This window comes from Pezoporus flaviventris, unplaced genomic scaffold, assembly GCF_033815535.1.
Source record: "Pezoporus flaviventris isolate CSIRO_AGI_PZ_B2104156 unplaced genomic scaffold, CSIRO_AGI_Pfla_v1 ptg000090l, whole genome shotgun sequence".
Classification (NCBI taxonomy): domain Eukaryota; kingdom Metazoa; phylum Chordata; class Aves; order Psittaciformes; family Psittacidae; genus Pezoporus; species Pezoporus flaviventris.
Genome location: NW_026892638.1, coordinates 1,804,983 through 1,826,851, shown reverse-complemented (window position 1 = coordinate 1,826,851; position 21,869 = coordinate 1,804,983). Strand labels below are relative to the sequence as shown.

Sequence of the window (21,869 nt, the reverse complement as noted above, 5' to 3'; positions counted from 1 at the left end):
GCCACCTGCTGATGTCAGAGAAGCGTTGCTAGTGTGGGTTAAGTTGCAGCCTCTGTGGTCAAGTGTACTAAAGTGCACTGGTTTCAGTTTTTGGCCTCACAGATACTTCCTTTTTTGCCTTTGCACATTTTGCCAGGCCACTTTTTCTTCATTGCCCAGACTCTGGCAGTTACTTTTTGGTGCAAAAGGAGCACAACTGTGCAAAATTTGTTTTAGTTGAACTCCTTGAAAAGGTGAGAGGCTGACCTAGCCCAACTTCTTTTGTTAGTATAGAAGGTGTAGTCAGAAAGAAGTACAGAACCACAGAATCATAGAATGGTTTGTGTTGGAAAGGACCTTAAAGCTCATCTGCTTCCAACCCTTCTGCCACAGGCAGGGGACACCTTCCACTAGACTAGGTTGGTCAAAGTACCATCAAGCCTGGCTTTGAACACTGCCAGGGATAGGGCAGCCGCAGCTTTTCTAGGCAACCTGTTTTGGTGTTTCACCACCCTCATTTCTCCCTAATGTCACGATCCTTTTGCTGCAGCCCAACACATGGTTGGCTTTCTGGGCTGCAAGTGCATGTTGCTGGGTCGTGTTGAGCTTCTTGTCAACCAGCACCCCCAAGTCCATCTCCTCAGGGCTGCTGTCAATCCAGTCCACGCCCAGTCTGAAGTTGTGCCTGGGATTTTCCCAACGCAGGTGCAGGACCATTCACTTGGCCTTGTTGAACTTCATGAGGTTGGCATTGGCCCATTTCTTAAGCCTGTCAGGGTCCCTCTGTATCCCATCACTTCCCTTCAGTGTATCAACTGAACCACACGGCTTGGTGTCATCGGCAAGCTGGCTGAGGGTGCACTCAATCCCACTGTCCATGTTACCAACAAAGATGCTGAAAAGCACCAGTTCAGTACCTACCCCTGAGGAATACCACTCATCACTGATCTCCACTTGGACATTGAGCTGTTGACCATAACTCTTTGAGTGCGACCATCCAGCCAATTCTTTATCTACTGGGTGCTCCATCCATCAAATCCATGCCTCTCCAATTTAGAGACAAGGATGCTGTGCAGGACAGTGTGAAATGCCTTGCACATCCAGGTAGATGATGTCAGTCTCTCTTTCCTTATCCAGTAATTCCATAGAATGCCACCAAATGTTCAGGTATGATTTGCTCTTAGTAGAACCATGTTGACTGTCACCGATTGCCCTCTTATTGTCCATAAACCTTAATGTAGTTTCCATGAGGATCTACTCCATGATCTTGCTGGGCACTGAGGTGAGACTGACCAGCCTGTAGTTCCCTGAGTGTTCATTTTTAACTTTTTTTTTCAAAATGGGGGTTATATTTCCCCTTTTCCAATCAGCAGGAACTTCACCAGACTGCCACAGTTTCTCAAATATGATAGAAGATGGCTTGGCGACTACATCCATCGGTTCCCACAAGACCCATGGAGGCATCTTGTCAGGTCTCATGAACTTGTATACCTTCAGGAGTTGCCAGACCTGTGCCACTTTGAAATGTACTTTCATCTTGGGCTCTTTGTGAATCATTGTTCTGATCATTATATTCTGCTTCTGTGCCTTTTCTCTTCCTTGAAAGTACTCCACCAGTGATTGTGCATATCTTAGCCTCGTATTTTTCCTTATTCTTGTGCTACAGTAACTTACTGAGTTCTTGGGTTCTTTTGTGTTTTGGGTTGGGTTGGTTTTTTTCCCTCTGTTTTATTTCCTAGACATCAGCGCATAGGATATGGACAACATGGAGGACATACTGTCTGTGCTCTCAGTTTGAGTTGTAATTCACAGTGACTTAAGGGAGCTGAAAAACAGTCGCAATGAAACTTGTGTTTTGCCTTTGTCTGGAGCACGCAAAGTATCCTCAGAGAATGATGTTGCTAAACTCTATCAGTTGTACATGTTGCAGGTTCAATTTTTCCGTTTATTATCTCAGACATAGGATAGTTTTTTTACTGAAGAAGAAATAGGTACTTTCTTCTAAGTGAAACTTTTTTATTCTTTGCTTAACACATATCAAGCTTTTGCTCTGGAGCATAGAGTTGGTAGAGTTTTTTAATGAAATAGACTCTGTAAAATGGAAGTTAAGTGTTTTACAGATTATACGGTTATAAAACCATTCATCTTGAAGCACTGTCAGCATTAGGCAATGTAGTTAAAATTTAGTCGTCGAGTTTCAAGCATTTGGGAACAAAGCCTAAAAGCACAAGATTTTTTAACAACTTGGTGCAACATCCTGTGGCCATAACAAATGCAATTCTATACATATATACAATATTCTGAGTTGGGTGGTGTATAAAAAATCCTCAGGAGTTTGAAATTAAGATAATTTTGCACAGTGGGAGCAAAACAGTCTTAATAAGCCAGATTCACGTACTAATTAACATATTTAGTATGTGAATTAGGCCCAGACAACCTTCTGATGATGGGAGATGATTGAAGAGTAAGTCCGCCAATCAAAATGGTCTTCTGGAGGGCATGGTGGTTTGAGAGCTGGAAGGTAGGACGTAGAAAATTTTCTGTCTTTTCCCCTTACTTTTCTCACCATACAAAAAACTGTCACATAGTGAATGTTTAAGGAGCTGATGCAAGGCTATGATAACCCAGTTCAGAGACTTACATTACATCTTTTATCCATCCATCCACTCCATCCTTCATGGAATAGAATTGTTGTGTGTGTCATGAAGCTCATACCTTGGCTTATTATATATAGCTGGGAATGGATATGGAATTTCAGTAAGGATTTTTCATTGCTTTCTTTGGGCACTCATACTGTTCTTGGGTAGACTTAGAAAACATTTTTGTTTGACAGTAAAGAGTCCAGGTCATTATTTTGTCTCACTTACCCTCTTCAGCATGGCTATGTAAATAAAAGGGTGCTATCAAAAAAAAATTCCCTTTTCTTAGAACTTATGTTTTATTGGGGGAGAAATTACTAAGATGTGGGTGAAATAATTTTTATTCTCTTCTTTCATAACAAAACTGTCAAATCTAAAACTAATATTGTTACAGCAGCATGTGGTTCTTCAGTAAGTGCAAATTTTAACAAAAGAATGAGATCTACCAAACCTTGTGACTTTTTCATAAACACGTCGTCCTACAACAGTTTTTACCTTTTCAGTATACTCTCTCAAATATTTATCAAATAGACAACCTAAAACTGACATAAATTTTTATAAATTATTTCACACAAATATGAAATACAGGTTTTTCTTTTTTGTAGGCTGGACTGCACTACATACAGCAAGTGTGGAAGGCTCCTACAGGATTGCAAATGAGCTTTTGAAAGCAGGAGCTGATGTTGATGCTAGAGGATATGAACAAGTAACACCATTGCAAGATGCAGCTAAGGAAGGCCATTATGAGGTATATTCCAAACTGAACATGAATTATGGTTTAGGGGTATAAATTATTGTTGTTGGGCTTAAAAGGTCACGTAATCCTTTTACACGTAGCTGATCTTTTCAGATTATGGATAAATTCAGGAGCTTGCAAGTCCTTTCTGCCCAATTTCTGTTCAAATCATTCTGTGCTTTACAAGATTTGTCCAAAAGCTGAAATCAATTGGTTTTCTAACTGTCTGGGACAACAGGTGAAGCACTGAGGAATAGATTGTTCCTGTTTAATAATATTTCACTTGTTCTGTAATCACCTTACAGAATAATTTATGACCTGAGCAGTCCTCTGAAGTTTTAATTACTTTTTCATTATTTGATAAACATGCATGTATGGTATGCAGCCACAGCCATGCACAGACATGTTTTGTCTATTATCACATAGTATGGAGAGTTATGAAGGCATGACTTTGTATTTTGTATGGTCTTAAACATGAAGTCAACTGAGTAGTCAATTTGAATTAAGTATGAGTTTTGTTGCCAAATGCTGTGGTTTCATAAGCCTGTGTCTGCATTGTGGATCCTCTTTCAGACTGTAACTGTTTGCTTCTGCCTGTTTGTGGAGGTTCCTCAGGTGGCCTAGATTTATGTAGGAGTTCTGCATGTCCCTTTCACCTGCTTGCTGTTTCTTGCACTAGAAGTGCTCATATGCTGCCTAATACTTACCAATTTCCAAGATTTTTTAGGTTTTTCTTTTTGTTAGGTTTTTTTTTTTTTTGATGGGGTGTAGTAAGTTTTGTCCTTGCACTGGTCTCAGCTGTGTCACTTGGGGTGCACCAACATCATTCAACACAGAGCTGTGTTACAGTTATATGAGCTGGTATATCCACAGGGAATGGTAGTACATGGTGGCACTATATTTCCTCAGAACCAGTATAGCTGTATCACTGCAGTGGTCTGTCAGACTTAATTTTTATTGCTTCTGACTAGCAACAAAATAGTGATAGTGATTCATTAATACAGCTTTTGGTAACATGGTATTTGGAACTGTTTTTTTCAATGCTGCCTTCTATGAGTAAAGTTATTACTGTATACTGGAAATACACCTTTTGACTGCTTTATTTGTTTCTGCACCTACAATATGGCAAAATTAATTTCTTATTTCAGAAAAATCGTAAGTGTATGAGAGACTTTCTAATAGTATAGTTAAGGGGGAGAGCATATAAGTGTGATGTGTAGCTAAAGATCTCATTAAGGAGGAAGAGTTCTCAACATTACTTATTGAAAAAAATCGAGATTTGAGACAACCTGTGAAGCCTAATAGGGATTTTGCTGTGGATTGAACACTTTTTTATTTGATCTGTTCTTAGCATGTATGTATTGCGAAAACTTCATATTAAAAACTGGAATGAATTTTTAAACATGAAAATAGTAAGATGATAAGATAATGGTGCATCTAGGGGAATGCTTGGGGGTCTGTTAACTAGAATAGGGAGGCATTATTTGTCCTAGGCCTTAGATTTGGTTTTAGTTGCTCATGTTGTCGAGCAACAAGAGAGATAAGCCCTTATAAGGAAGAAGTATGGAAAATACTGTCAGAAAATAAACAACCTGAAAAAAATCCTTTTCCAGATGGCAAAGTTATTACTTTTTTATGGAGCTGATCCCTTATTAAAAAATGAGGTGGGAAAATGTGCATTGGAAGAAGCTTCTGACCCAGCTATGAGGAAACTGCTTAAAAGCTGTGTAGCAAAATACAGAATAAATTCAGTAGCAGGTAGGATAGAGTTATTCTCACATACCACATTCTAAATGGAGAAATTCAGAACAACTGTTGCACTGTATTTCCTTAATTACTTCTAGTAGTTTCATGGGCTTTACTGTCTCATGCCTGAGTACCGGTGAGCGCTCGTTACCCAGAACAGTTGCTGTACATTGGCAAAGTAAAACAGATAAAGAGGTAGAGCTTTTTCTTGGGCTGGAGCTACCTTAAAATTTGAAATGAAGATATCAAGCAAAATAGCTGTTATCTATCTAAATGTAAAATGGTGACTTGTTGATTGTTGAGGTATGGCTTTACAGGTAGAGATAAAATTTGGTTCTAAACTGTTATAGAGGCTGAATTTTGAAGGATCCATAAAGTAAAAAATGGATATAGGATTAGATCAAGATCTTGGGTGTTGCCAAGCCTTAACTGCTTATCCTTAAGTGCTAGTCTTGGGACTGGGACAAGAGTAATATTGCTGTAGGTAATAGCTAATGATTTTGTGAGGGGTTGGTAGGTGAACATTTTGGTTAAGGAGAGAGTTTGATTTTGTACAGTCTTAGGAACTAAGTTGAGAAGAAGGTTCAGAAGAGACCGCCTACACAACCAGGCAGTGTCCCTGTGCTCTTCCGAGAATACCTGTCATTTCATCTGCTGCCTGTGCATCTCCTTTTTGCCTTCTAGTTTGACCAGCAGGTCTTGACTTATCCATGCCGGTCTCTTGCCATCCCTCCTTGATTTCTTACACCTGGGAATTGTGAGCTCTTGTGCACTATGGAAAGCATACTTAAAGATCTGCCAGCTGTGTTCTGCTCCTTTGTCCCCGAAGGCAGTTTCCTGAGGTTAGTCCTACTGACTAACTCCTTGAACAGCTAGAATTTTTCTTTCATAAAATGTAAGAGTCCTGACTTTACACTTCTCTTGACCCTTATTCCCCAGGACTGCAAACTCTGCCAGTACATGGTCACTCCAACTCTGCAACCCAGGCTGCCTCCAATCTTGACATTACTGATTAGCTCACTTGTGTTGATGACCATCAGATGCAGTACTGCATGCTCCGTGGTAGACCTATTACTTGGCTGAGGAAGTTATCCTCAGTGCACTCCAGGAATCTACTGGATTGCCTACAGCTCGCTACTCTGCTTTTTCAGCAGATGCCAGGGTGTCTGAAGTCCTCCAGCAGGATGAGGGCTTGTGAGTGTTATCCCTCCTGTAGCTGGAATACAAAGGCTTTGTCAATAGGCTCCCCTTGATTTTGTGGCATAAACAACATACACAAGGTTCCATTTGTTTCATTGGACTTGAATTCTTACCCATAAACTTTCAACCTGCTTCTGGCTATTCTTCAGAACCCAGGGCATCCCCTCCACCCCTCATTCCCCACCTGTTCATTCTGAACAACCTGTAGCCATCAGTAGCCACACTCCAGTTGTAGGATTTATACCACCAAGTTTCAGTAATGGCAACTAGGTCATAGCTTTCTGGCAGCACAGTAGGTTTCAACTCCACCTTTTTGTTGCTTGCGCTTTGTATAGAGGCACTTCAGCTGCTGAAGGCTGTGTAACCTTTTTAGAGGAACACACTTTAATTCCCCTAAGGTATTTCCCCAGTGTTTCCCTGTTAGCTCCTATTACCTCAGGAGCCCCTGGCTCATCTCTGTAAGACTTCAGGTGTGCTCCATTGTATTCAGCACATGTCAGAGCAGCAGGGGGAGGCCCATCCCTCTAATCTTGGTGTGACATCGTACAGCTTCTCATGGGCAAATCTGATACTATCCCACTCCCCTATCAAGTCTAATTTAAAGTTGTCAGTGAGCCCCACTAGCTCATGAGCAAAGACCCCCGTACTGCTTTGACAAAGGTCCATCTGACACTGGCAGGCCTGCTGCCATGCAGACCATCCCATTATCAAAAAACCTAAAACTGTGGCAGTGACACCAGTGACAGGGCCATGTATTAATGAACTGAGTTCATCTGTTTCTTCCAGTGTCACTGCCCACAACTGGAAGGATAAAGGGGAAATCTACCTGTGCACCAAGTTCCCCTACCAACTGTCCCAGGGCCCTGGTATGATACATTGCAGCTTCATAACCACCCACATGGATGAGCAATAGTGTGTAATAGTCTGAGGGCTGGGGATTCCTTTTAGACTTAAACCTGTCACAGCCCACACTGACCCACTGGTGTCCAACAGTCTTCTCTAATCAAGACTCATCTTGTGGCACTTCTTTGTACCTTTCCCTGACCTTTTAGGTTCTAATAGAACCTTTACAGCTTGATTTTTTTTTTTTTTTTGATAGCTAAATGTGCTAAGTTACACACAGGACTGTGGACAGAAGATGGTACATATGTAAAGTAAAGAATTAGTCTTTTCAATTCTGGTTTCTTTCCATATTTCATTTCAGGTGGAGATGATCCAAAGAATATGTTAAATGCTGAAAGTGTAGAGGATATAAACCTGCATCAGGTACATCTTTACAAAGAATCCTGATGTCAGTTTGAACTGTTGAACTGTCAATTTGAACAGCTGAACTGTTAGTGGCTTGCTAGCAGTCTTCAGTAAACTAAAGGAGATGACTGTTTCTCAAATGTGTTTTGAAATTAGTACATAATGTACTAGATGCTTCATACCCAGCGGGGCTGAAACAGAGTGATATTCAGTGCTACATGAATTATTTGGCAAGCAGTTGGTGATCCTCACTTGTATTTGGGATAAGCTGCAGCCTTATGAAAATGCAAAGCAGAGACCATAAGCTGCCTCTCATGGACAGTGGTTCTTGCTGAGTTTTTGAGGGTGCTGCAGAGGTAATTTACAGTAAGCATGGTATGTCAGTGTCTCCTGGTACTTGCAGAAACCTGACTGAAACTGCAAGATGTTGCCTGTCTTGAAGCAGTAGTATAGCTGCAGCTTGTCTCTGTGTAGTAGGTTGTGTTGGATTTCAACAGGAAAAGATTAGGGAGCCACTGTTCTTGCAGAGGGGTTTCACAGTTACGCCATGAGACCTGTGTGTGAGCTAGTGCCTCACAGGAAGACAAGACACTATGATCAGTCACATGAGTCATCGTTTGTTTGCATATAGCACAACAGTTTTTTGCATTAAAAGCTGTACTCTTCTCATTTTCTCTTCTTTGAACAATGATACCTGGTAATATCTGAAACATATAATGTAGTGTGCAAGTGTGCACAGTCACATAATTCTTGCTTTCTGAAATTTTATGTAGTGATGAAAACTGTCCTTGTTATTCTTAGTAATGCAGCCTACAGTGTCTTTAGAAATGTTGTAAGATTATTCCTGGTGTATAGACTTAGATTACAATTTGAAACATTAGTTGATTGATGAAGAAGGTGTTGTAAACATTTAATTGGGAGTCCTATTGCTGTGGCTGTGTAACTAATGATTTCAGTAGTTCTGTGAGCTGTTGCAGTGTTTATGTTCTGGTTCTATCTCCAGATACGAAGTAATCAACAGGATAATTCTATGTAGTCATTGGCCTTTGGAGCAGTTTTCTTCTGAGATTGCCATGAGTTAATTCTGCAGGGTTTTGCTGTGTTATTTCACTTTCTTTATGATTTCCTAGAAATATTGTAGGTAGGTTTGCCAGCAATATGACCCTGGTGTACGACCAGAGAGGCAACGTCGTTTTAATTCTTTAAAGGCAGAGCATTAATTTGAAATTGGTCCAGTTTTCAGAAATAAATAGAAGTGTAAAGCACTTCAGTAACATTTATTATTGGATTTCACACATTAATTTTTACCCTTTTATACTCATATTTCTTAGTTGCTTAATTTCCTTGTCCTGCTGTCTTAGGAAGTTACATAGACAGAGGAAATCAGTTAATTTTATAATAGCACAGTTTTAGAATATAATAAAGCAATTTATTAGAAAATGAAATTAAGTATATGGCCTGTTTTGTAGATAGAATTAAATACAGATTCAACGTGATGGAGGGATTCTTCATTAGGGACTGTAGTGATAGGACAAGGGGTAACTGGTTAAAACTTAAACAGGGGAAGTTTACATTGGATATAAGAAAGAAGTTCTTTACTGTGAGGGTGGTGAGGCACTGGAATGGGTTGCCCAAGGAAATTGTGAATGCTCTATCCCTGGTGGTGTTCAAGGCCAGGTTGGGCAGAGCCTTGGGTGACGCGGTTTAGTGTGAGGTGTCCCTGCCCATGGCAGGGGGGTTGGAACTAGGTGATCTTAAGGTCCTTTCCAACCTTAACTATTCTGTGATTCTATGATAATACTAAAGCATCAAAGGAAGTTCTGCTAAAAATGAGCAAAGCAGAAAAACAAATTTGGTGAAATATAAAACCAATAAAGTTCTTTAGGATTCTGAAGGTAGAAACCAAATGGGAAAAAAAAAAAAAGTTTAAAAAGGGCAGATCTGCTATTGTTACAGCAGAGACTACAGCCAAGCGTTAAACTATTCACAAATAGTGTCTCATGTTAGAGGGACCTCATGTATCCAAGTACAAACCAAGGAACAGTTAAATTGCAGAAAATATATTTCCCTGATGCTGGACATAATGAAACAGGCCACAGTCTTGACATTTCTCATCATAACTGTTGTATCCCCGTTAATTTGTAGGAAAAATGAGCTAAGTGAGACAAAATTGCAACAGGAACACGAATTCAATACTGGTGACAATGAACATCTCTTTACAGAAGAACAGGGTAGAACTGGTGAAGGTTCAGTGACTTCTGTTGTAACAGGGGAGGAGATTATCAGGTTACACTGCCCCACATCAGTGGTTTCTGGAGAAAAAGTGTCTGAACAGCATTCTCAGACTGCTGATTTAGCAGAACTTGATTTTCAGTCAAAACTTGCTTTGACTTCCTCTCACAATGTACCTGTTCTAAAGTTACTGCAGGTAGTCAAGAGTTATGACAGTGATAAACCTAGTCTCAAGCAGAGTAACAGTAGTAGTTTGAGTGACAGGAATCTAAATACCGATCTGATAATAGAATCATAGAATGGTTTGGGTTGGAAGGGACCTTAAAGATCATCTAGTTCTCACCCCCCCCTGCCATGGGCTGGGACGCCTTCCAGTCCACTGACGAGGTTGGTCAAAGCCCCATCCAACCTGTTCTTAATTTCCTTCAATACACAGACAAAACCCCCTCAATTTAGAACCAGAGCTAATGCTATATTGCTTTTGATAAAATTTCCATTCTTTCTTTTTTAAATTTCTTAATTTTACCAAATAAATTTAGATTACTTAGATAATTTATCTTGCCAAAGACTTGTGAATAAACTTGTGCTGCTCAACCACTGTTTTATAGCAGTTGTTTGTTTGTTGTTTTTTTTAAACTGAGCAACTTGCAACTTCTTGTGAATGTGTAATTTCAGAATGGTTTATTTCTTTGCAAAACTTGACAATCAAGTTAATTCTGATGTTGATGGAAACAAAATTAATGGATAAGCTCTAAATTTAAAACTCTCCTTGCCTTTGTTTGAGAAAATTTCCTTACAGACAGATGAGTCAGAACCAGCGTGTGCAAATTGTCTGCATTCGGACAGCAGGGACATACTGCAACAGACTATTGTAAATGAGGTTCAAAACATTTATACTGATATATCTGGAGATGGAACCAGCTGTACTGAACAGACAGTTCAAGCAAATCATGAAACACTGTTAGCTCAAGAGTGTTTAGCAGCTACTAATGGAGGAAGTGTTTCTGGAAATTCTTATAATTCTACCAGTAGTGTACTAAGCAATGCTGAACTGAAGGCTTCACAATCAGAGGGAGGAGGAAGGATCCTGTTTAATGCAGAAGAAAGTGTTGAAGGATGCCGCATTGATACTGAAAATGTTAGTACTTTAGAGATTGAGCCTATAGTTTTACAACTCCTTGAAAAGGACACACTTCAAATTATTCAAAAGAGACCTCATGAGACCAGTTCAAAAGCAGATTTGCATTTTGGTGTTAATGCAGATAGCAGGTCTTCTTACTCAGTTCAGATTGTGGAAAACATGCAGAAAGAAACCTCCCAGAAAACAGGTACAATGTTTTATTTTAAAATAATTTTTTTATGAGTTTGCTGTGAGCATTCTGTGTATTTTATTATAAAAACCTAGCTGTTGGTCCCCAGAGACTTTGTTTTGCCATTAATAAATAGCAGACACATGGAATGTCTTGTGGTACAGTTATGCCAGATTAACTAGTTAGCAATTTTTGCTTTGAATTTTCTTGATTGTTTTATATCCAAGTCCTTATTGTATTTACTAAAATGTGAGCACAATGGTCATTAGAATAACTAAGAGGAAATTCTAAAATACCTTCTTCTTTTACTATCTAAGAATCAGTAAAAGTCATATTTTCACAAAAAAAGATCTTTGAATTGTTTTGTATTCAGTCTCAGTACGTTAATGACTATGATGACTAGTGGATAAAGGATTTATTATGTTGAAGTATTTTCAAAATGGAGTGAGTTATTGCAGGCATTTTTAATCTACTACTAGATGATAATTTTGACATTCATTTTAATATCAGTTAAATTTCTGAAATTGATGAGTGTTATGCCATAGTTACTTGTAAATTCTTTTGTTAAACCAACAGATGAAGTGTTTGCTCAAATGAGTGGGACAAAAGGCTCTGAAAAGAATGGAGACAAAGTAAACGCAAAGATCAGCATGCTTTTGGAGTTTACTGAAACAGGAATCCAAAGTAAAAGAATAAGATTAGACCCTCGGGAGACAAACAAAAAAGCAGCCTCATATTCCAGTAGCAGCAAAACAAATCTTTCATCTAAGCAATCACAATTCAGTCAAGCAGCAGAACCGCAGACATCCAAGAAATCAGGTGAAAAGTTAATAGCATTTTGTAAAAATAGTGGAGGTTTCTTTCAGACCTACATGGAGAAAGCTTTTTGTAGTACATAAGGGAAAGTTTGGAAAAATTATGTAACATGTTAAGCAAATACTCAGGGAGTTCAGTCCTTCATTTTATAGAATGCATGTATTCATTCTGTTTTATTGTTACATTCATCAATCTTTCAGGATTGTGGTTGAGGGGATGCAGGCTCATAATCAAGAGCTTTAAAATAGCATTAAATTGATCCTTACTTAACTCTGTTATATAAACGATAGTTTAAAATAACACTAAATTGGTCCTCAGTGAACTATTGTACATATCACAGATCAAGGCAGAAAACCTGGCTCTCTGTATATTTGGAATATGTACCAAATTGTATTTTATAGACTACACCTTCATCAGGCACAAATCAGCGTAGGTGCTAAGTGTACTGTTACAATTGGTTTTAGTTGTAGTATAGAAACAAATCTACTTATGTGAGGATAAGGATCTAGCAACCTCCAGTGATTATATTCATTTCTGCCTGCAACCTGTTGTTTTCTGTTTAGCAGTTTCATCTCATGTCTAAGATGAGCATTTATCTTGTAGCCTTACTGTCACAATAGGGCCCTGATTGCTCATTTACAACTGATGGCTCCTCATAGCCCCATACTGCTTTTTCAGTAAAGCTGGCAGTGATCTTGTGTACTTCGGTTATTTTCTGATTGTCTTAGATAATTCTATGGTTTCTGTCTTGTAATTAGGAGTTTGGGAATCATTTTTTCTGGGTTTGATGGATTTTAAATCTGCCTTCTTAGGATCTTAGCTGTCCGTGACTATCTCCCTGTATTCTTTTGTTTCCCACAGCCATTTTCTACAACTGCTTATTTATTCTTATTACCATTCACTTCCCATTTTTAATTTTGCATTTACTGTTGCTTCCTAATTCCCTTCATACACCAGGTCAGTTTTTGAATCAGTGCAGGTGTTCATGTTGAACGTGTGGTACGTTATGAAATACTTCCTAGCTATTATTCATATTTTTCTGCTGGCTTTTTTTTTTTCTTCAAACTTACTTCTAGCTCTGTGAAACTTTGCCTTTCGAATAACTACTGTGTCAGTGTAAATGTAAGCTTTGTATACACATACATAGGAAAAGGTTTTTTTCATATCTGTAGGTTTATAGAAGCATGTATGAATGCCTGTGTATTTGTGTGTGGATATAGCATTTGATTTACTTTTCCCAAATAATAAATAATAATAAAATAATAATAAAATAATTTTCTTCCTTGGACAGCAGTTATGTATTGCTGGGGTCTGTTGGTCGAACTGAAGTTGTCTTAAGTGGGAAACTGCTACCATTGAGTATATTGTATATATTTTGAAAATCAATGGCATTCATGCTCCTATGTCCACAAAATGCTTTTAAAACCAGAGTATGTAACAGCATGCCTACTTAATACATGTAACAAATATACTTGCTCACCCATACACACACAGAGCATGGACGAATACATCCACACACATACTGTCAACATAGTTGTTAATCTCTTTTTGTTGTTTGCTTAGTTACTCTCCTTCTCTTTGGGGACTTTGGATCCTCACGAGTCTTATAAATTGAATTAAGGAGTCATCAGCCAGTCTATGCAATGTCATGTAATACATGAGAAGAAACATTCAGGATCATACTGATCCTTTTCTTTCTCTTTGATAGTCACAGTCTTCTTATCTTTTTCACATGAAGCTGTACAGAATGCTGTTTCCTTTTTCAGTCTCAGGTATTTGTGAACTTTCAATCCATCTTTAGTTACTGCTATCTTGAGTTTTTGGCCTGGAAGCTTGTATTTTCTTTTTGAAAAGAAAGAAAGGAGTAGGCGCTTCATGTTACCTAGTGCTCTCCAATACCTGGCAGTGTTGGCATGAGGCTTCCCTATTTCCAGATTGGTTCCTCCTATTGTAGGAATGTCTTTTTATTTCATTTGGGGAGGAGGTGGGGGGGAATCCATGGTATAGATGCCTTCCATCATCCACTGCTAATTATTGGAAGAATAAACATTCAACATAGAAATGATTCCTTTCCCTTCAGCAATTCTTTTTGTAGCTCTTATATTCCTGCTTAATCTTTCTAAGGTCCATGTGCATTAATACATGTTTTTAATTTTTTCCTTTATATTTTTTGCCTCCAATTTTGATTTTGAAAAGCTTTATTCCATACATGTGTCTAACATTCTGGTTACCTCTGGAACTTCATTTCACAGATTAATTTTCCCCCCAGAGAGATTCATAAGAGATTTATGTAAAATTGAATTATTTCCTTCATCTCAGGAGTATGTGGTGGTTTGAGAGCTGCTGCGAGAAAGCGTAGCTCTCTGTGCAGTTGAAAGCATTAATAGCTTTGGAGACTGGGACAATGGCATTCAGATTGCAGCAGAAAAAAAATGGAATATGGGATATTTTCTGACATTGTGGGGTTTTCAGATTTTTTTGCTGTCTCATGCTTTTCCTTCATTAAGTGGCTTTTGTATCTTACCTGATTGTTTCTGTGTCCTAGTGGTCTTCCTGATACTATTCTGTTCTTCAGTAAAAACCTTTTCTTCCTAAATGACACATTGTCAATTTCATCTACAGTCAGTCACTTCAGCTCCCAACCACACTAGGCTCCCAACATTCCTAATCTGTTTATACAGAAGGAAGGTACAAACAGCTCACTTCTTATCTGACAGTTCAATTTGTGGAAGGAGTTGCTCATTGACCAAAGTTCAAATGTCTTTTTGAAGGAGGATGTCCTTGAAGTTTTTGAGGTGTGGCAGCCTAATCTAATCTGATTGCTGGTTACTGTAATCTCTCCATTTAATCTTTATACCTCGCTCTGACTGGATTTTGTGTTTGCCAAGTACCTGATCTTTCCTGCTTATGACCCACCTGACAATGCATTCCATGGAGAACCAGTATTTTGTGATTCACATACCAATGTCCCATTATACTTTTGCAAATGTTTCATAGCAACCACAAAAAAAAGTTGTGCATGACAACTTAACTGGAAAACTTTGCAATTATTTCTGTTCACTTGCAGCCAATATTGCTAAGGGTCATTAGCTTAATGGTCTGTTGTGCACCTTTTTTTATTTCCTTCATCTCTAAAAAGTCCCTAGGACATACTCCTATGAATCAAAGGGGAAGAAAAGGAAGAACCAGAAAGCAGACGATTGCTTTGGGAGTTCATACCCAGAAGCTTTTAGACAAAACACAATACCTTATTTTACAGAAAAGTAGGTCTCAGATTGGAGGAGTATTACAGTAATGTGACACTTCTATGTGCTCTAGAATCTCAGTTTTCATTTAGAAAAAATGAAGCACTTTAGCTCTTCTGGTTGCCAGGCTCTGTGAGCCAAGCATCCCCAGTGCACAAAGGACTTCCTGAATGCTTTCTGACAGGTTAAAATACCCTATGTTGAGCTCCTTTTCTGCCATAGTATGTCTGCCACATTGGCTGAACAATCTAGTTTAAAACTGGTATGCATATATCCACGCTATGTATCTGTCTTCACTGTAGTTGCAGTATGTCTTTCATGTTTTTCCAAACAGACTTGGATTACAAGTTCAGTAGTTTACCTTAAAGGAAACCTTGGAAAATCAAATTTTCCAGAAGGCAGGAGGAGCCTGAAGAAAAGCAGCTGTCAAATCATGGAAGATATTTGATAGCAATAGATAATGATAACTGAAAATTTTTGAGAAGACAGCTTGTCTGATAAGAAGAGGAAATGCTTGGAATACAGCACTAATTGTTCATAGGAATAATTAAGAAAACATGTACAAGAGTTGCAAAATGCTTATTTGAAACCTTACACTTTTCCTTTTTTTGGACAAATTACAGATTTTCAAGAAATTGGCAAAAGAACACCATGAACTTTTACAATAATCTGATAGCACAGTATTGCAACAGCAGGAATAGGAATTTTAAAAAAGCTAACATGCATGCTATAGCTTTGGAAGATTCACACACACTGTCTTTTTGGTAGCAGTTCAGGGAGGAGCTTGTGTTTATATGCAGAATCAGAACTTTTAAAACCTGTTTTTTTCTTTGTATCTCTTCCCATTCAATATGTCTGTTATCAGGAGCCTCAGCTTTAGGATGTGTCTGATGATCACATGTGAAAATATAACGTGCATGTTGTTTGATTTGTAAACCAACAGGAAAAGAATTAAATCAAGGTTATTTGGACTTATGTGTCCAATGCTGCACATGTGTTATTAAAAGGCACTTCAGCTGTGTCACTAGGCATTAACAAAGATTTGTAATTAGTTTATAGGACATTTGCACTCACAAGTGTAAAAATACCTTATCTAGAAACCTGTTTCTTCCCTGATACAGACTTAGGAACGGAAAAGAGGCAATGGTCAAATCTTCACTTTTATATAGTTTCTTAAATAGCTTCATGAAAGCGTTTTATATATTTAGCAGCCATGTCTGGTAACTTTAAAGCAGCCCATGGAGAAATGTATCATACTCCCTACCTCTATACAATATAAAAGTTCATCCTTGTTACCTTTTTGGTTGATCCCTAATTCACTGGATCCCTGTTAAGTCACCTAGAACTGAACTGTAAATGCTTTCGCATAGGGTCTGTTTGTTATCTGAAGCAGTTGACAATGTACTGTTAAGCAGTGTCTTCTAACCTTTTGTTATAGTGAATTAATGTTGAATAACTAAGGCAACTGTACTGCACACATTTACATTCATTCATATGAGTTATGAAGCTTAATTGTTTGTTTATAATGAAATGTTTTTTGTTGTTCTTAATGAACACCCAGTATGTGTTTAGAATCCTCCCTATCTACCAGAAAAGAATATATAATTTTACATTATGAAATTATAGGAGCTGGGAGAAAGTTAACAAATAAGAGAACTGCAAAAGGGGAAACTCAGCTGCATGTTGCTGCTAGGAGAGGAAATTTGTCTTTGGTGAAAACGCTAATATCATCTGGAATTTCTGTCAATGAACAGGACTCCGCAGGTTTGAAAATTCTGATGGGCTTGTTTTATGGTACAATTCTATATAATTTATAGTATATATGGTTTTACATAATTTGTGTAATTTTAATATAATTATGGACTCTTGATTTAAAATATAATTGTGAGGAGGAAAGGAAGTCATTCAGCAAGTGCAAGCAAAGTAAGTGAATCCCTGGATTTTGTGTCTTAGCATGCAGGTAATGCAGCCTTTTTCTCAGCAGGGGCATTAATCGTGTCTTCCTCCTCTGCTGAAGACCATATCTTCAGAGATGTATGTGGAAAGTGAACTTGAAAGTTTGGCGGGAGAATTAATGCTGACATACATGAATATATACATGTGTGAAGCACATTCATACAAGTTTTACTTCCTTAGGAAACAAGGACAAAAATCAGATTACAAGATCATTTCTTCTTTTTTCTACCTGCATGTATAATGCCTTTCTGGTTTTATAGTCTCAGAATGGATGGTATTCTATTCTGGATGCCTGGCTGACTTGATGTTGTAAAATTGCAGTGGCATTAGAAATCAGACTATTAATACTATGCTTCTGAATTTTTGGAATCTTCTACTCTGTTGGGCTTTTTCATTATTTTTAGCAGTGTAGTAGAAAAGTAAACAGTATTTTTCTGCTTAATATTGGATGCATTTTTCTCTAAAGTAAACAGAATTACAAATTTACCTTGGCATTTGAAGATGGTTGTATAATATTTGTCCTAAAAAGAGTAGTCTGTTGCTTACAGTACAGCACATGCAGCAAAATGTGTAATCATTAATTAGTGATCTATGTGGAGTTTTCCAAATCAGGTGCATGCTGTATGTGTCATCTTGCTTTTATTAGGTTGGACAGCAATTCATGAAGCTTCCAATAGGGGATTTACTGAAGTGATCTTAGAATTACTGAAAGCCGGTGCGAATGTTAACAGCAGAAGTCTGGATGGTATTTTGCCAATACATTATGCTGTTTCTGGCAATTATTTGGAGGTACATTTACATTAGATTTCCTGTGACTGATTTCCAGCAGAGGGTCAGCAAAGCAAAATCTTTGTTTAAATAAGGAAAGTCAAAGTTACTAATACAATTTTAATGTAGATTTGCATTTAAGAAATAAACTAATATTATTTAAAACTACCAAAATTAGAGAAAGAAATTTTCTGCAGTAGTGACAGTTCAAATTGTACAGTTAGTTGACTTTTTCAGTCTAGCAGACAAATCAGAAAAATTCAGAAGCTCCCCATGGTTGTTTCCCACATATTGGGCTTTTAAAAAATAACAATCAAATAGAGCATTATCAGTTTGATCATCTAGTCCAGCTCTCCTGCCACAGGCAGGGACATCGTTCGTTAGGCCAAGTTGCCCAAAGTCCCATCCAGTCTGACACTGAACACTTCCAGTGATGGGGCATCCTCAACTTTCTGGGCAGCCTGTTCCAATCTCTCACCACCCTCATTGTAAAAGATTGGTTTTTTTGTAAAGAAAAAAACTCTAGGGCTGCTGGTTAAAACTCAACAGTCATTTTTCACTGTCTGGTCCCTTCCAACCCAAACCATTCTATGCTTCTATAGAATAGACTAGCCTGTTTCAGTTGGAGGGAACCGAAAATAATCATCTAGTCTAACTGCCTGACCAATTCAGGGCTGACCAAAAGTTAAAGCATGTTATTAAGGGCATTGTCCAAATGCCTCTTCAATACTTACAGACCTGGGGTATTGACCATCTCTAGGAAGGCTGTTCCAGGGTTTGACCACCCTCTCAGTAAAGAAATGCTTCCTCATGTCTGTCTACCCTAAACCTCCCCTGGTGCAGCTTTGAACCATTTCCACACATCGTATTACTGGATACCCTGGAGAAGACCTCAGCACCTCCCTCTCCGCTTGTCTTCCTCAGGAAGCTGCAGATAACAGTGAGGTTGCCCTTTCAGCCTCCTTTTCTCTAAACTAAACAAGCCCAGAGTCCTTAGCATGGATATGTTGCAGGAAATGCCTTTCAGGCCTTTCACCAGGGTTGTTGCCCTGCTCTGGATGCATTCAAGGACTTTCACATCCTTTTTAGATTGTGGGGCACATAACTGCGCAAAAATAAATAAAATGGTTTGGCGCAGTGTGTTCCAGGGAACTGAGCGTAAAATGGTGATGCCAGATTGGTTCAAACATACAACTGCTATTCCTGTAAGAAGAGCTGATATTTCATTACATTTATATTTTCTGTGAGCAAAGACAATGAAAGGGGTTATTCACAGTCCTTGTGCCAAAATATCAGTATGGTTCTTGCACACATGTAAGCTATTATTCAGTACTGTGGAGAGAAACTGACAAATACTTTTTGATACTTAACAGCACTCTGAATATGAGAAAAAAAGAAGAAATGCTAAATTTCATATATATGAAAATTCTTTAATATTTTTATAAATTCTTTAATATATTCTTAGAAATTTCATATATATGAAAATTCTTTACTATCAAAGCTGAGTTTGTCAACACTTCTGTGTGATCTGAATTTTAGGGGGGTAGATGATTCCACTGATGCCACTAATCTCATTTCCACATTTTACAATAAAGACTTGCAAGAGACTTGGAATTTGGAAAAAAATAGTCAGTGCATGTAACCAAAAAACAAACCCACTATTAAATACTTAAAGGAAAAAAATCAGCTTCTTTTCTGCCCTTCAATCTTAACGCAATTGACTGGTTCCTTTTATTTTAGATATATGAAGGTTTTTGGTTGCTCTCTATAACAATACCATAAACATGATAGGTTTAATGACAAGTTGTGAATTATTTGTGTATTTTAATGGAAAATTAGAACTGTTAAAGTACAAGTCGGTTGATAATAGCCAATTGAGCTTGTTTGTTTAATTGGGATTGCAACTGTAACAGGTTTTAGAGTATCTTATTTGTACCTTTATTAGTTATGATTTATGATACATACAACACATATAGTTGTATTATAAGTTTACAACAAGAATTACCACAATACACATCATAATAATCTGTAACAGGCCGTCAGGGTTCTCCTACAGCATGGAGCAAATCCCTGTGAGAGAAGTAATTCAGGGAAAAGTGCTTTGGATGAAGCTCATGATGATGGAATGAGTGAACTGCTGAGGTCCTTCTGTGCTATGGACTCGCTACCTCCTGTTGACACTATTGAAGTGACAGGTATGTTGGGTTTATAATGTAAATCATAGGATTACCCTGAGTCTTAAGGAAAATCAGTACATTAGAATGCTGCTGATTCATGGCATATTGCCCAACACTGATACTTTTAATTCAGTTAACTACTGAATTTTATTTATTTTCAGAAAATAGGATACATGAGTTTGGTTTGCTTTGTTTTTTTTTTATTTCCTGAGAGAATGATATACAATGACATACATACTTATCTCTTCAGATTTTTGTTATTAGCCATGTTTCCCTTCACAGGAGTGTTGTGTTTTAGAATGGAGTAGCTTTAAAGACTTATTTCCTTGTGCTACCTAAATTCAATCTCATTTGCATCTACAAGATATTTTTAATGATGTTATCTGCCATTGTGTCTTTGTAACCTACATTAGCTAATCTAACCTATTATGCTCATGCAAAATCATTTTAAATTCTATTTATTTTTTCTTAATTGCATAGGAATGAGAGATCCTTCTAGATCAAGAAGATCAAAATATCCTTGTTACAGCAACTGTGAAAATGATAATGCAGATTTGGAGCCACAATGTGAGAAATACAGTGTGGTAAGTATAGATAACAGAATTTTGTTAAGCTGCTTTACAGTGTATTATTGCAGTGTTATTTGCTGACTGAATAACATGAAAATATAATTTAAATAATTAACCCTTTAGAATGTATGTAGAAAACATCATCATGCAGAGGCTTACAGTATATAAACTGTGGTTTACAGTGTGCAAGTGTGTATGTTATCACTTCTCTCTGTTCATGATTCCTTTGCACTTCTATTTGTTGTGCAAACAGTGGTAATACTTATATATATTTCTTATTGCCTATATGAATAGAAAAAAGGTCAGGAATCCTGAGGCTTTTCATCACATTTCCAAAATGGCTCTTTGAAAGAGTAATGATTTTTCTTCATGATAATTAAGGTATTTAGAAATTGTTTAATCTTAATTCAAAACAGACAGGAATATTTTTGCATAAGTTGTATGTTAAGACAGCTCTTGCTGGTATCTGTAGTCTGTCTACATTGTCTAGGTGATGCTATCATGGTGAGATTCACTGTCTAATCCCTGTAGTGTGCTCAGGGGTGGGACCCTGAACATGGACTAGTTTGAATGCCTAGGCAAAACCAGGATGTGACAGCCCCTTGCAGAGCATACATTGGGTAATACATATGTCTATGTTACCAGTGCTCCCATTACTGCTATCCCCTGCCTGGTATTACTTGAGTCCATCAGTACTTAACCTACAGGCCATTCGTCATGGCATGTTTTGTATGGTGCATTTGGCTCTATTTCTTAACATCATTTCTATATTTATCAACAGGAGCCTGTTGCTGCCATACAAGATGCAGAAAAGAGGCAAAAAGAACTGTTGCTGCTTGAATTGAGAACTTCCAAAGATGCGGGTAGACATAAATTTCAGTTTTTTCACTTTTTTTTTTTTTTCAGGGCGGGAAGTCACGAATAATTATCATTGGTAATATAATTATTTTAAAAATAATATTGGTTGTAGTATAGTTGATATATATTAGATATATTAGGTATATTAGATGTATAATAGATAAGAATGCACACTGTTAGCAACATTATTCAGTGATAAATACATGAGCCCCTTCATGGTGAAGAATACTCTGCCTATATGTAAAGTAACATATGCATCATTTTGATTCTAATGTGGCTGGACTTTCAAGATCCTAAAATAATCTATAAGGGAAAAAAAGAGAAAACTTTAAGGCAGGCACTGTGGATGATGGGCAGTTTCAGAAGTATTGTTGTCCAGAGGTGTAATTT

The 21,869-nt window shown here is 37.7% G+C and overlaps 1 protein-coding gene across 1 annotated transcript in view; it reads left to right on the top strand.

The window, feature by feature from the left end:
• ANKRD31 (ankyrin repeat domain 31) overlaps positions 1 to 21,869 on the top strand; it is a 65,522-nt gene that overhangs the window by 20,374 nt on the left and 23,279 nt on the right. The window contains exons 10-19 of the mRNA XM_061475712.1: positions 3,224 to 3,366; positions 4,968 to 5,112; positions 7,505 to 7,566; positions 10,565 to 11,108; positions 11,667 to 11,909; positions 16,778 to 16,915; positions 17,754 to 17,896; positions 19,911 to 20,070; positions 20,533 to 20,636; positions 21,403 to 21,484. Coding sequence (XP_061331696.1) covers positions 3,224 to 3,366; positions 4,968 to 5,112; positions 7,505 to 7,566; positions 10,565 to 11,108; positions 11,667 to 11,909; positions 16,778 to 16,915; positions 17,754 to 17,896; positions 19,911 to 20,070; positions 20,533 to 20,636; positions 21,403 to 21,484 — 1,764 coding nt within the window. The remainder of the gene's footprint in view (positions 1 to 3,223; positions 3,367 to 4,967; positions 5,113 to 7,504; positions 7,567 to 10,564; positions 11,109 to 11,666; positions 11,910 to 16,777; positions 16,916 to 17,753; positions 17,897 to 19,910; positions 20,071 to 20,532; positions 20,637 to 21,402; positions 21,485 to 21,869) is intronic.